The sequence below is a fragment of the Perca fluviatilis genome, chromosome 3, assembly GCF_010015445.1.
Source record: "Perca fluviatilis chromosome 3, GENO_Pfluv_1.0, whole genome shotgun sequence".
Lineage (NCBI taxonomy): Eukaryota > Metazoa > Chordata > Actinopteri > Perciformes > Percidae > Perca > Perca fluviatilis.
The window spans coordinates 36,138,465-36,152,161 of NC_053114.1; the positions used below are offsets into that span (position 1 = coordinate 36,138,465).

The 13,697-nt window shown below is 40.8% G+C and overlaps 1 protein-coding gene across 2 annotated transcripts in view; it reads right to left on the reverse strand.

Moving 5' to 3' along the window:
* fto (FTO alpha-ketoglutarate dependent dioxygenase) overlaps positions 1-7,954 on the reverse strand; it is a 120,256-nt gene extending 112,302 nt beyond the window's left edge. Inside the window, exon 1 of one of the 2 annotated variants that reach the window (XM_039795315.1) lies at positions 7,776-7,954. In XM_039795315.1, the coding sequence (XP_039651249.1) occupies positions 7,776-7,901 (126 nt within the window). In that variant the 5' untranslated portion in view covers positions 7,902-7,954. The remainder of the gene's footprint in view (positions 1-7,775) is intronic. The other variant, XM_039795314.1, reaches the window with a different exon arrangement.
* Positions 7,955-13,697: the final 5,743 nt, after the last annotated feature.

Genomic DNA, 13,697 nt, shown 5'->3' on the forward strand with positions numbered 1-13,697 from the left:
GTGCTCGCCCAGGAGCACCTGTCTCGAAAGGAACATGCAAAGTGTGCCGGTCAGGTCCTGACAATACCCCCACTTTTCCACACACACACACACACACACACACACACACACAAGCACAAGCTCACAAGAAAGGGCTGATGCTCCACCATTGGAAAGGCATCACCTGTCTGACAGCATGCCAGTCAAGCTGTCGTTGGCTCCTTCGCATATGCAAGGAAAAGTTAGGCTGATGAAGAAAAAACACACGGGGGCTCAGAGGAAAAATCACTGAGACATGAACAGACTATCTGAAGTGAGAAGACACTTCTCAAAGACTCGATGCAGTGTAAATGCTGAAACAAAACAATACGAAAATGTCCATAAAAGCAGATCCAGGGTTACCAGGACACCTACTTCAGAAGTTGGTGTGGTTACTAAAGTCCTCAGGTTGAAGCAGTTGTCCAAAGCACCTGATGGCACAGGGACTGAACATCACTTTTCAAAACACTTTCAGAATGTTGTGTTCTATTAGATAATATTAGACAGCAATTAGATCAATGGCTAATGTTGTATTTGAATGCTTTTTTGCAATTTTAACCTTGGCAACACTAACTTATTTGCTAATTAAACATCATACGAAATTGATATATCATATGCAAAAAGGGGAGGGACCGGGGATGTCGACCGGCAGCTGATTGGACGAACGCATCACGTGGGTCTGGCTTCTCCCGGATTTCACAACCAGGCATAATGGAATACGATCTCGTATTTTACGAGAGTAGTTCACCGAAACGTGTTTCTGAAAACATTTTAAGCGAGAAATAGGCCATACAGTTGCTGAATTGTTGTCTGTTTTTTTTATCGACAAAGGTCAGTTTAATAGATTTTCGTCAGATTTTGAGAGGCGGCGAGCCGAGCCGACCGCTCATCATTTCCAGTAAGTGTTTTAACAAAAGTGTTCCTTTTGGGACAATACCAACCATCAAAAGTGGGCACTATGGCAGTAAGTGGTCAGTGCACATTAGCAGTGTACTGACAGGAGTATGCGGAATGAGACACAGCCCATAACTATCATACCCTTCCTATAAAGTAACACAATACTATTTTTCAAAATGACATAATGTTTTAGTTTTTTTTTTTACAAGTAAAAACTACCTGTGGTATTTTCTTTACGGTGGTTAGCAGGGGAAGCCAAGTGTACCTCCAGCTGGCTAAGCTAATTTCAATGCTAAAACCTGGCACTGGCTAAAAGGAGGCACTTCCTATGTTCAGCCAGTACAAAGCAATAAGCTAAACGCCAGGTATTTTAACACACTTTCATTGCTAATGTTTATGGAAAAGAGCTTATGATGTACAAATTAACAGTTAGTATTTACAGCTCCTTGTGAACCTGGTCTCCTGCAGCTTTTGTGAATGAAAGGTTTTGGACTTTCCATTGAAACCAGATGTAGCCCACACCGTAGCAGTAGGCACTTTTATTTTATTGGAAAGGTGAGTCATTACAAAAGAAAATAAATTCACAAATAAACAGCATGGAGACTGTTCTGTCCTATGCAGGTGGCTCTGCATAGTGAAATCATTTTTATTAGAGTGGGCTAAAATTAGCAACAACCAGGGCAGCTAGGATGTATTCTGGGTAGCATTAATTATTACTGACTGAATGTTTGCTTTGGGGGCGAAGTGTCTGGTGCAATATTACCTCTGTAGGCCTGATTGTTCATCTTTCCAATATCTACGGTGCTAAACAAGCTTATTGAAGATTGTTAACACATATATTATGTTCTCTTAGCATTCACACAAATAGCAGCCTTAACACACACACACACACACACACACACACACACACACACACACACACACACACACACACACACACACACATATGTGCATACAAACTTACAACTATACATTGAAAGAATCAGAATCAGAAAGGGCTTTATTGCCAAGTACGTTTTTTACACATACAAGGAATCTGTCTTGGTGTTGAGAAGAAAAAGACACCCATACCTCACACCACTTACCATCAACCTAAACAAAACCGCACACACAGTGGACAATCGCACACACACACCACCAGAATGCCAAACAAACAGAAATAGAAAATAACGACTTGCCTGGATCATAGCCTTGAGTGGCTAATGAACCCCCTGGAGACTCTAGCCTCTGTGTATGAGTTGAGAGGGTCATTCCCATGTTTATTTAGCACCAGTCCAATGAGCCACCGCCATCTATTGATTAAACTGATTATTCTGTGTCTCTCTTGTGACGGGACACATGCATGACAGATGAACCCTGCTTGGGCAGGTCATATTTGATGTAATCTCATTGAATCTGACGGCTGATCTGGTCGACCAGTTTGCATGATCCACATCGCGGCCTTGTTTGCGAATACGCGGACATCTGTGGCTAATACCTCAACACTAATATAAGGTGCTCGGTAGGGGCTGTCAGACACATAAGCTGTCAAGGGCTGTTTAGGCAATCCTAGTGACAGTTTCCATAGGAGAAAACCATCCGGGTGGTAAATGCTAAACATAGCATTATACCCAAGAATTGGAACCTAAAGTGTTATTTCACTAGCAGACTATACCTTAATGTTTTAAACAATCAAGCTTCAATATCATGATTTGAATTTGTGATGCATGAAGGCATCTAGAGGAAATCAAACTAAGCAGGATTGTATGGGTGTAAGACATGATTACTCTTGCCTCATATCTTTGGAAATTCTGTGGAAATATGGCTGATTTTTCCTCCGGTAGAACTATTTTTTTTAATTTTTCATCTTGCTTTATGTCATAATGCAGCCAAACTGTCAGAGGTGAGTGGATAGCAGCCATTGCTTAAAGGAAACTCACTATGGTGTTTAATTGTTGTGCCTGGCATCTCTGCTTTTTCCTTTAAAATGTTTAGTAAGATCACAGGTCCTCTCAAGCACATATGGGAGTCTCTGACAGCCCGATCTTAGCCATGTACCCTGAGACAATGCAGGCGAGGCAATAAAAGTTGATATCCTTCCAAATGCAAATCAAATGTAGACTTACTGCACTAATATGTCATGCATTCAACAAAGACCACTATAAAAAAGGTGGTAGGATGAGAGGGAACTAGAAGCTAACCCAACACCTACAGTATATGGCTAGTGGTAACCAATCTCATTAACAGAGAACCATCTCATGGGCACTAAACAGTAACTTAGTGCATCAATTTATCTCAAGGAAACAGCTTGATTATGTGACCAGTTGTATGCCATATAATCAGTGTATTTAATAATGACATCACAAATGAAGTGGAGGAAAACATACAACAATCAATCCCTTCCTTCCATCACTGACATATTTACAACAAAGACTTGCCCTCCATTGCGCTTACTGCAGCGCTCAAACATTTAAGTTGGTTAAGGTCGAAATTAGAGATCTCCTTTACTGTTAAACGAAAACACATTTACATAAAAATACGAAACTACTAAACAAAGAAAAGCAATATTGTAACCTAAACACTTGATTGCATGTCATATCTCATTAGTTTCACTCCAATACAAGTTACAAGTTACCGGGCAGGAAAATAAAAGCATTGCATTGTAGTAAGTTGGCTGGATTAGTTTAAAGAGAGGCTAAAATAACCAACTTGATCTGTTGATCTAACCTCAGTCCAAATATGTGAGCCAAAGATCAAATAGGCATCACAAGGTAAAGACATGTAGAGGGAAAGCTCAGAAACAGACTAATCAGCCCCCTCCAACGCTCACATAGCAGATCAATGAAAGACCTGGGGCCTTGGGCCTGCGTTATATTACACACCAACACTTCATATTCATTCATTGATTTTACTTTTCAGAATAGTATATCATTGAACTCCAATGGGAGCGAAAAATAGAGGCCGGGGCTGAGGTCAACCCTCGCGTGGACGGATGTTTGAACAATATTGATGGCGCACGCAGAAAGAAATGACTAAATATCTGGATCAATAGCTAGTTTCCCTAGCCACGACAGGTTGTTCCAGATGGAAATATATTAATACTTCTTTATGACTACTGCAGTGGCCCTAACGAACAGGGCGTAATGCCCCCCTTAAGGTAAACTCTTTGATTAGCCAAGGCCAGAGGTGACAAGAGGGGTCTGCTGATGCTACCTAACCACACTTCCAATGGCCTGAGGATGCTGATGCACACAGGGGCCCAGTAAAGGGGCCAAGGATACGACAGGTCACAAGCCCTGGGCAAAGTACTCTGTGCTACCTGACCCTCCTATTCATTTGTAATAATGATGGGCCCAGGCTACACCATTCTCGGTCATGTTCAAATAATGCATAGCATGAATAATTTAGAATATCTTTTCTTTAGTTATCACATAACGCCACTTTTCCAATTGCAGTAATCGGAGCTGAAACTGGGAGGTCCACTATAGTTAGGCCTAAAGAAACAAATTTGCATGTGGAATTCTCCCATTTTCAGCCCCAAGAATGAAGTTAAGTTAAATATGTAGAGCATTTAGTAATCAAATCAGGCCAGCGGCTTGGTGAAAATCTTGCATCCTGCTGCTGCTGATGATGGCACATAAGCTGCCTGTTCTTATTTACAGCGCACAACACAATTACTGAGAACAACACCCAACCTCACAGCTTCCCCTGCTCCACAGCGGCCAATGGGGCCATAAAGAGGGAGGAACCACATCACTGCCTACTCCTTAATTAAATGAAAGCTATAAGGTTCATTTGCCTCCTTTTTGTTACACACTGAACTGGCCAGCCCACTGCTGAAGACCTCCCAGACGCCATCCCTGCTTGGCCCTAAATCATGACTGGATAAACTGGCCGGTGGGTCCCTGCTGAACACAGCGGCCGCCCACCGGCAAGGCCAGAGCAGGGCATGAGGTGGATCGACACCTAGCCAGCGATAAGTAATTCTGTAGAGGATTAGCAGCATGATAGCCTGATCAATACTGTGTGCTCAGGCCATTAGGAATGCAGCGAGGAAATGACCCCCTCCGGTAATAAAGCAGGGCATCTGGGTTCTCCTTCATTTGCCAGCTCCATTAGTGTAATGGTATCATTATCTGCCACCGCCGTATTTTTCTGAGCTTTGGCTTTTCCACAGCTCGACCGGCGGGGGTCTGATAAAGCTGTGAGAGCCCCCATGCAGAGTGTTCCCCTTTCTACCATTCTACACAGAGCCTAGGTGTAAATCTAGCTCTGTTGGAGCTTATGCGCTACCCTGCCTTAGGTATCCATACCCATGTTTTATGACAGCACCCAACACTATTTCTCCATTATTGGCTCATTAATAGAGCAAGCAGCATGTAGCTTGGGTTAAAAGGAAGAAAAAGATGGCCGGCAGAGTGCAAAGCTGCTGAATGTGCTGAATCTGACACCCCCCTCTTGCTAAAACACCAGGCCTGACATGACAGGACGTCGGCATTAGTCGCCATAAATCGTTTCCTTTACACTAATTCACCAGCTAACAATTTGTGTGGGAGAATTGATTAACCATGTCTGGATGTGTGGCCACATAATCAGCTTTTACCTCTGTAGTTGTTAATTTAACAGAATTGCCAAGGGAAACACAAACCATTTTAATGAGTGTTCAGAAATTAAATACCCTAAACAGCTTGCACTAGGTGCCACAACCAGAGAAAACCAATGAGGCTGATCTAAGCAATGGGCTGGGCTGAGCCCAGGACCTCACAACATCTGGTGACCCTGTGTGATCATTACTTAGCCTGCCGCTCACACACACACACTTCCTGTTTCAAAACAGCACTTTATACTTGTCATCACTGTCCAAATGGCGAGCTTGCATCAAAGACAGCATTAGAACATCGGGTTAAGGGACAGGGTCAGTGCCGTTTTCACACTTACCAAGGCATGAGTGGAAATTCATCCTGTGATGACAATATTGATATTACATAATTAATTGTTTTCAATTCATGAAAATGTAGCTATTTACGGAACATAAGGCAATACACAGACTTACAAATAGTCTGCCATTTTTCTAGCTGAAATGACAAAGAAAACAGTTAGTGTGCCAAACAGTGTGTAATGGATCCATCCTTGAGTCTAAGTAAAAAAAGTATAATTATTTTAGATTTTTCAATTGCAAATAAATGTGAATTATTGTGGATGGGGTGTGATTAATTCTCCCTGGGCAGTTAAGCCAATGTCCTATTTTATTTCAGTTAAAGAATAGATATACTCACATGGCATCCCACCTGTCAGTATGCTAAGCTTACTTGCTGTAGTGGGATTTTCCTATGAGAATGTGTATTCATTTGGCACTAATCTGTTGATGCTAGCATTCCCTAACTCAGAATGACAGTGGACCCATCATAGTGCATATCTCACTTTGGGCAGCATTGCAGACACACTCACTTACTGGATAAGACAACCGTTATATCCAAGTAATTAGTTATTATAATATCTGTATCATTATACAACCACTGATATTGTAAAAAAATAAATAAAAAAAAGTAGCCAAAATGCATGCAACTTCTTCATTGGCTGCTCTACAGTCACATAGTCATTTTTCAATTACAATTCCTCTTGCTCATCCTTTTATTTATCTAAAGAGAACGGAAGCTACGCCATTAGGTCTGTGCAGTGCTGCATGGCTGCCTGAGGGCCAGCTGGAATGAGTTCTCTCTCTGAGCCGCTCATCTGGCCGCCATGGCTGCTTTCATAAACAGGAGGAACCACGTCTTACATAGTTTCACTGCTGTCTAACATGATCCAAACACATGTGCCACAGCAGACAGCGTCCAAGTCAGGAGATAAGAGGAACAGACAGAGAGGCAGACAAACAGACAGACACTATGACTTTAGGTTGAAACACATCCCAGAATGCCTTGGGCACAGCGGAGCCCTTTCCTTCCTTTCCTTTAGTATCTCAACAAACCGCAACGTTATATGGTTGTACAGAATGTGAAAACCTGATTAAGCCCAACACAGCTTAACGCACCAGCACACACAACAGTTTCCCCATCACAGGTTATAGACAAACCCATCTCTGTTCATATCATGTGCAAATAATTGCCCTCCAGCAAACACCTCTTTTATACCATAGCAGGTTCTACTGTTGGCATATTTACAGAGGGTATTATTCAGGAACAGTAGCCTAATCACTACATTTACCAATACGTTCTAATGTCTACTGTACATCAGAGCACCAGTTGTTATCCACTGTATAGCAAAGCTGTGAAGCAGCTGTGGGCTGCTGGCCTGGCACCTCGCCAAATCTGAGATAACGTTACCCTACACACTAACTTTACTATTTGTTTTTTACTGTTGCACTGGGCTGTTCCGTTGCTAACTATACAATTAACAATTGATTAATTGTTCATTCTTCACACCAGAATGGCATCCCAAATTAAGCTCTGACGTCGCGTCTCTTGACGTTTATTTGTTTGTTTTTTTTCATTAAATGTTTCTAACTAACAGAATTATTCGGACTTTTACTATTTTCCTCACAAATATACCACGGCCCGTAGCTAATTCGTTCACATTGTGTTTCCAGTTGATATGGGATGTTGCCAAGACGTTATTCTGCAAGCTACAGCTTCTTCTCAGCAGTGTATTTACGTGATAAATCACCGTTTTAATGCAACTGTAATTCTTCATTGTGGAAGACTGGGGGGGAAATGGAAAACACAATAAAGGAAACAGGCAAGGTTAGGTATGCGCTGACATTTACGGCTTTCTATCCTTCAAAATGCAGCCAGCAGCATCACATAAGGACCGTTAGATATTCAACGAGCGACAGGGCTTAGAAATATGCCAGACCTAACGGAGAAAAACGCTATCAATACCTTTCTTCTCTTTTCCCCCTCACTGTCACCCGATCTTTTCATGTTCCTGGACTTGTGTTTACACTGCCTCGCTTTCATTAGAGGTGACGCTGGTTGTTGTAGTACATGAACAAGTGGCATTTCCATCTACTCTATATTAGAAAGGGCACGTGCAAGTGCAGCCTTCCGTGCTATTTCAGTCAGAGCCAAACCGTCAACACTGGCGGTGTCTTTTTTTTTTGGTGGAGAGATTCTTGAAGGAGATGCTAATAGCGTAGCAATAAGAACTACAAGTCCCAGAGTGAACGTGTGCTTCGAGCGGAAGCAGCTTCGGCACGCTCTAGATGTTGCACTGCGCAGATGCAGTCCAGATACAGCTCTACAAATTGCAGATATGTCGGTCAAGATAGTTTTATAGCAGAGATTTGAGATTTACATCCCTCAAAATGGCTGTGACATACAAAAATAAAATAAATCAATACATTATCACCGATATGTAAAAGCAAAAGCAACTTCTACCACACATTATTATTATTATTATTATTATTAGTAGTAGTAGTAGTAGTAGTAGTAGTAGTAGTAGTAGTAGTAGTAGCCTAGTAGTAGTAGTAGTAGTAGTGTAGTATATGTTGTGGTGGTAGTACTGCAGTTCAGCAATATTTTACATTTTTGAGAGAAATGCTAAATATTTTCTTCAAAATATCGTGGATATTCCATATGCTTTCCCCTTCTGTAATCAAAAACAGTGCCACTTTCATCTTAGACTATGTGTAAAAATAGCAATCATGCTTTGAACACGCTCCAGTTCATGTCCCGCCAACCTTCATGCATGCATCTCAAATCCAGGTGCTTTTCTGCCGGTGTGGGCTTCAACCACATCAGCCCTTTTCAACTTACTACCAATCATAAAAATGCACCGTAAAGGCACAGCGTCCATGTGGCTGCCTTTATGTATCACCCACAGTTAAAGTACCCTCCAAGAGTTCATCCGCATTGCTCATAACATGTTTTGAATAGTGCTGAAATGTGTTCTGTCCATTGTTCCTATTAAAGCACATGTGAGAGACTTTCACGGATGGAGCAGCGGTGGTGGTGGGAGGGTGGTGCAGAGGCGGATTGCAGGGGTCTGAAACACCTGCTACATATTACCATTACAGACTTTGATCAGTGTCTTCATTAGTTTCCTTTGTAATCTCTTTTCTTTTATGGTAGAGCTGACCCAAGTGAGCCGGGTACAGTGATTTAACACACATGTTTCTTTCACCTGTCTTGTAAAATGCTCAAAAGCTCTCTCACTTTCAAAGATGTCGGTGTCTCTGGCATCCCTTACTAATAAACGGAGGGGGTTCTTTTGATTCCTATTTATAACCTACATTTCCTCTCCTCTGTTCTGGTCTTCCAAAGGGAGGTTTGAAAACTATCCTTGGAATCATGTTGTGAAAACTAGATCCATGTGTATGCATAGATAGGTTTTTCACATTGACATGTGTCAGCCTATGCATTTTCAGAGCTACTATGATGGGGAAAAAAAATCTTATGACGTTGTAAATAATTTCGATTTTTTTTGCATCTTATAATGTCAAAATTCACAAAGTTCACCCAACCTCCATCTCACCGATCAGTCATTACACTATGTCCCTTTTATGTGTCAGACAATCATTGACATATTCCCACTGTCAATCATCTTTATAGTAAGCATTTCAAGAACAGAGTGTTCCCTGCCTGACAATCTTTGGCTGAATCTGTCAGATTTGGAGCTCTTTGAGGGAACATTATGCATAGGGCCTTTAATGACAGACAGGCCACTTACCTTGTCCAGCAAACTCTGCAGTAGCTTGGTTTTTAATTCCATCGCTGGTGGCCCATGTTGGGATGGTGTGAAAGTCCTTACAAGCTCCATGGCTGAAGAATCACATGTGCTCAATGGGTCCTATTCAATAATAAAATATATAAACCATTCAAATCATGTAGTTTAGTTCTCAGTAATGGGGGTTTGAGGAATTATTTCAGAGCCAGGGTTTAAGCAAAATTGCTGTGATCATAATTAGGTGCATTGCTTTAAAAATGCATTTTAATACACTTACAAGTTACCTTATTAAAACTGTAATGCAATTCATGAGACAGAAAATCTCACTGCTTCAAAGCAATATTTAGACATTTTGGGAAATACGCTAAATTGCTTTCTTGCCGAGAGTGAGATGAGAAGATTGATACAATTGTCTGACATGAGAGTGGTCAATCTTTTCATCGACTGTAACTCTCTGCAAGAAACAAAAAATAAGTTTTTAGACTATTCCTTGTAGTTATTTTCAGATTACAATTGTTTTACAATATTTATTTTTTTGCTGTCAATTTGTTTTTTTTTATCAATCCACACCACTCCATCAAAACCATAAACCCAATCCATCATTACAGTATGTTAGATGGCAAACTATCGTTCAGATTTTTTTCCTGTCAACATTGTTTTATAAATCCACACCACTACATTAAAACCATAACCCAATCCATCAATACAGTATGTTAGGTGTCAAACTATCATTAATGTGTTCTCACTGTCAATCATTGTGATAGGGAACATGTCAAAGAGGAGAACTTTTTCTGGATCTTTTTTGCTCGTTGGTCAGATCTGAGGCTCTGTGAACAATCATAATGAACAGGCTCTTTACATGGAGACAAGCCAATTACCTTCTTCTACAATGCCTGTCATTTGTCCTACAGTGAATCAGCCTCTATAATAGGCACCTCTCCTCTCATGTCTGACCTGTGGGGTTCAGCGTAAGGCAAGGTCATCCCTGTCCACACTCTAATGTGGTATCATATGGGATGGAGTGGGAAAAATCACTTTGAACTTCTTCTATCATCATATAGCCCTCTCTACTGGTCTGGCCAATGTGTTTGTGCTCACGATGGGGGTATGTTTTCTGTTATTGTGCTTTGCATCAGATCCGGATGACCCTTTGACAAGGCTCCTTTTTGTGATATAATGAGCGTCTAAAAAAGTTGGGGAAGAATAAAAGATGAGAAGCACACGGTGCCAGAATATACTAAAGCACAATAAAGGAAGACAGAGACCATTGTGTTGTGTCTGTATTAAAACCAGAGCCCACAGCCCTGCAATCATCTTTTCCCCCATGCTTCAAACTATTGTATGGCCTGAAAAAACGGAAATACAAGAGACAGGCCTCTTTGTGAATAACGATAACTTTCCGATGCAGGAGTTTCTGTACGGCCACCTAGATTTTACTATTATTTTATCATGTTAAGCTGTGGTTTCTGTATGAAAGCAAGGAAGCAAACTACTGGGAAAACTGAAAACAATACAGTCAAGCTTTGTCCTGCACCACCCGGGACCTCTGGTGAAGGTACTGTAAAAGCTGTAAACAGCATTTTTCACTCCCCACAACTTCGGCCAGGGACTATCCTCAGCATATTGTGCTGCTTCTGTGAAGACAAGCTCCTTTTTGATTTTTTTTTTATATATCGAATGAGCATATGGAGCAAGTATGTGCTTGCTAACCTTCAATGCTTAGCCCTAGGAAACTGTTATTTGTCAGTGCTATAAAGCAGATTGCTGCCCAGTGGTTTCAATTAACATCAAAGAGCTATTCACAGGCAGTAATAGTTATATCAAAACCTGAAATGTATTATTTAGGTTATGTGCTGGAGTCCTCCAAACGATTATGTCCTCGTTCAGAAGAGGGTTTTCTTTTCTTGCTGACTTTTTCCATTCCATATACTCTGCCGCCTTTGCCTTGTTTCTTTGAAGCACCCCCGCATCACTCCTGTACAGTCTCTTTGTAGCACCAGTATACCTATGTGGCTCACACCCGGTGGCCTATTAGTTACAGGGCATAAAAAGAAGTACTACCATAGCGATGGAGAAGATTTAAAGTCCTGTGGGTAGAATTTGAAAGATTTTGGAAATTCTTCCAGGTTTTCGCTATTCATTTCTGACTGGAGCAACATGTAATGTAGCCACTGATGTTACTGGCACATAAGTGATATAAAAGGGATAGGATATTTTGAAGTAGGGTTGTATGAGTTATTTATCCCAGGGATGCAAACATATGTATGGTGAAGAAAAAAAAGCATGCTACCCGAAGCATATCATATAGGCTAATAACCATGTGACAAAAGCCTGTGCTACATGTTTAAATAAATAGGTAGTTATGTTTAATATATGGTACAGTAAAACTCAGGCATGTGATTGCCAAAGTACAAAAAAGCAGGAAAATAAACAGAGCGCAGAGCACAGCGCGGTAGAGCAATTTGGTTATGTCTTTGTTAATGGAATTTTCAAAATATACCTATAGCAATGGATGCATATGTATGTTTTATCAACCAATTATTAAAATGATGCAGTAAAAAAAACTTGAAAATCATCACACAAGCACACATTTTTTATATAGATTTTTTATAATTTGCCTAGAAAATGAATGGGATATTGATAGGATTTTGGCATAATATAATCATTATAAAATCCTGTATTGAAAGACAAAAAGTAATAACAGATGTATGTATTTCAACACAGGGAAAACTTTCAAGTTAAAATTTCAGAGTTTATGAGGTGCAGCCAAATGCACCATAAAGTCCCTTTTAGCCTCGGCTCCCACAACAAAATCAAATTTTTCGGATCAATATGGAAATAACTTATATTAACTGTTACAGATTTTGTTCTTCGCTTATGCGAATGCTTATTTTCTTTCTGAACAATTTCTTTTGCATTATATGCTATTTACAGCTTGTTTGTTGTTTCATTTTGATTTGTGGATTTTGTTGTGGATTACATCTTTTTTCTTTTGTGAATATGGACAATTGTGTGTTGTTTATGTTATGTGTATGTTGTTTATGACAGAATGAAAAAAAAGAATGACTATCACTGTCACTGATAGATGTGTTTTCTGCCAGTACAATTATAGCAGGATGATGGCAGTTTTGTTTTGTTCTATGTGCAATGATGCTTTGACCAGTTAACAGGTTCTTTTTACTCAGTAGCATACCTACACTGTTTTAACTGATCAGGATTGTTAACAGAGAGGCCCAGACTGGATCAGTGCAAATGATCTCAAACTTCAGTTTGCAATCCTACAGGCAGAGACGAGCCAGACTTGAGTAGCACCTGCTGTCTAGCTAATATAACAACCTTTCTTTAATTCCCAATGAAAAGAATTGTTTCTTGCCACAATGAAAGCTCTTCAGGGGCAGAAGGTATTTATTGCCTCGAGTCCTTAGCTGGAGTATCGTTAAAAACCCCATGCAACCCCATGGCCGAGGCTTAAAGTGCACAGAGGGGCCTTTAAAGTGGCTCAAAAAGTACATACACTATTCAATACATGTTGATTAAGCCTCAATAAATGATTGTATAGCACCACAGGAAAGAGCCCTTTGGTTAGCGAACAGAAAGAGCGTACAGCCTTAGTCTAAGATGTGGTACACCTCCTTGCCTGGGATCACTTCCAGACCCCAACATGAGGAAGAGCTTTGCTATTGCTGTGATTCGAATACCATGATCACTGAGCACTTTTATAAGAAACCCATTAAAAGTGGGGCTTTGACATACAAAAGAGCCCCTTTTTAAATCTCACGCACAATGTCAGGCTGAAAGACGTTATAAAACTTTATACGGAAGCATTCAGTACATCCTCTGTGTGTGTCCTTGCCTTGCGCACCACCAGGAGGGAATATCTTTTGTAGAGGCAGAGATGACCCGTTTTCTGGAGAAGCCTGCGCCCTATCGCTCAGCACCATGCTGCAGATTAATCACACATTTGTTCAGAATGATACAATCAGGACCGGACTTAACTTTTAACAAGGACGTCTGGCTGAAATATGCTGATTTGTCAAAATAGTCCATGATCTATGAACATAAGTCGTTCTGAATAGGACCAGCTGAGGTGGACACAATGGCCCAGTGTGACCCCTCGCTCCACCTGCTCTTGACAG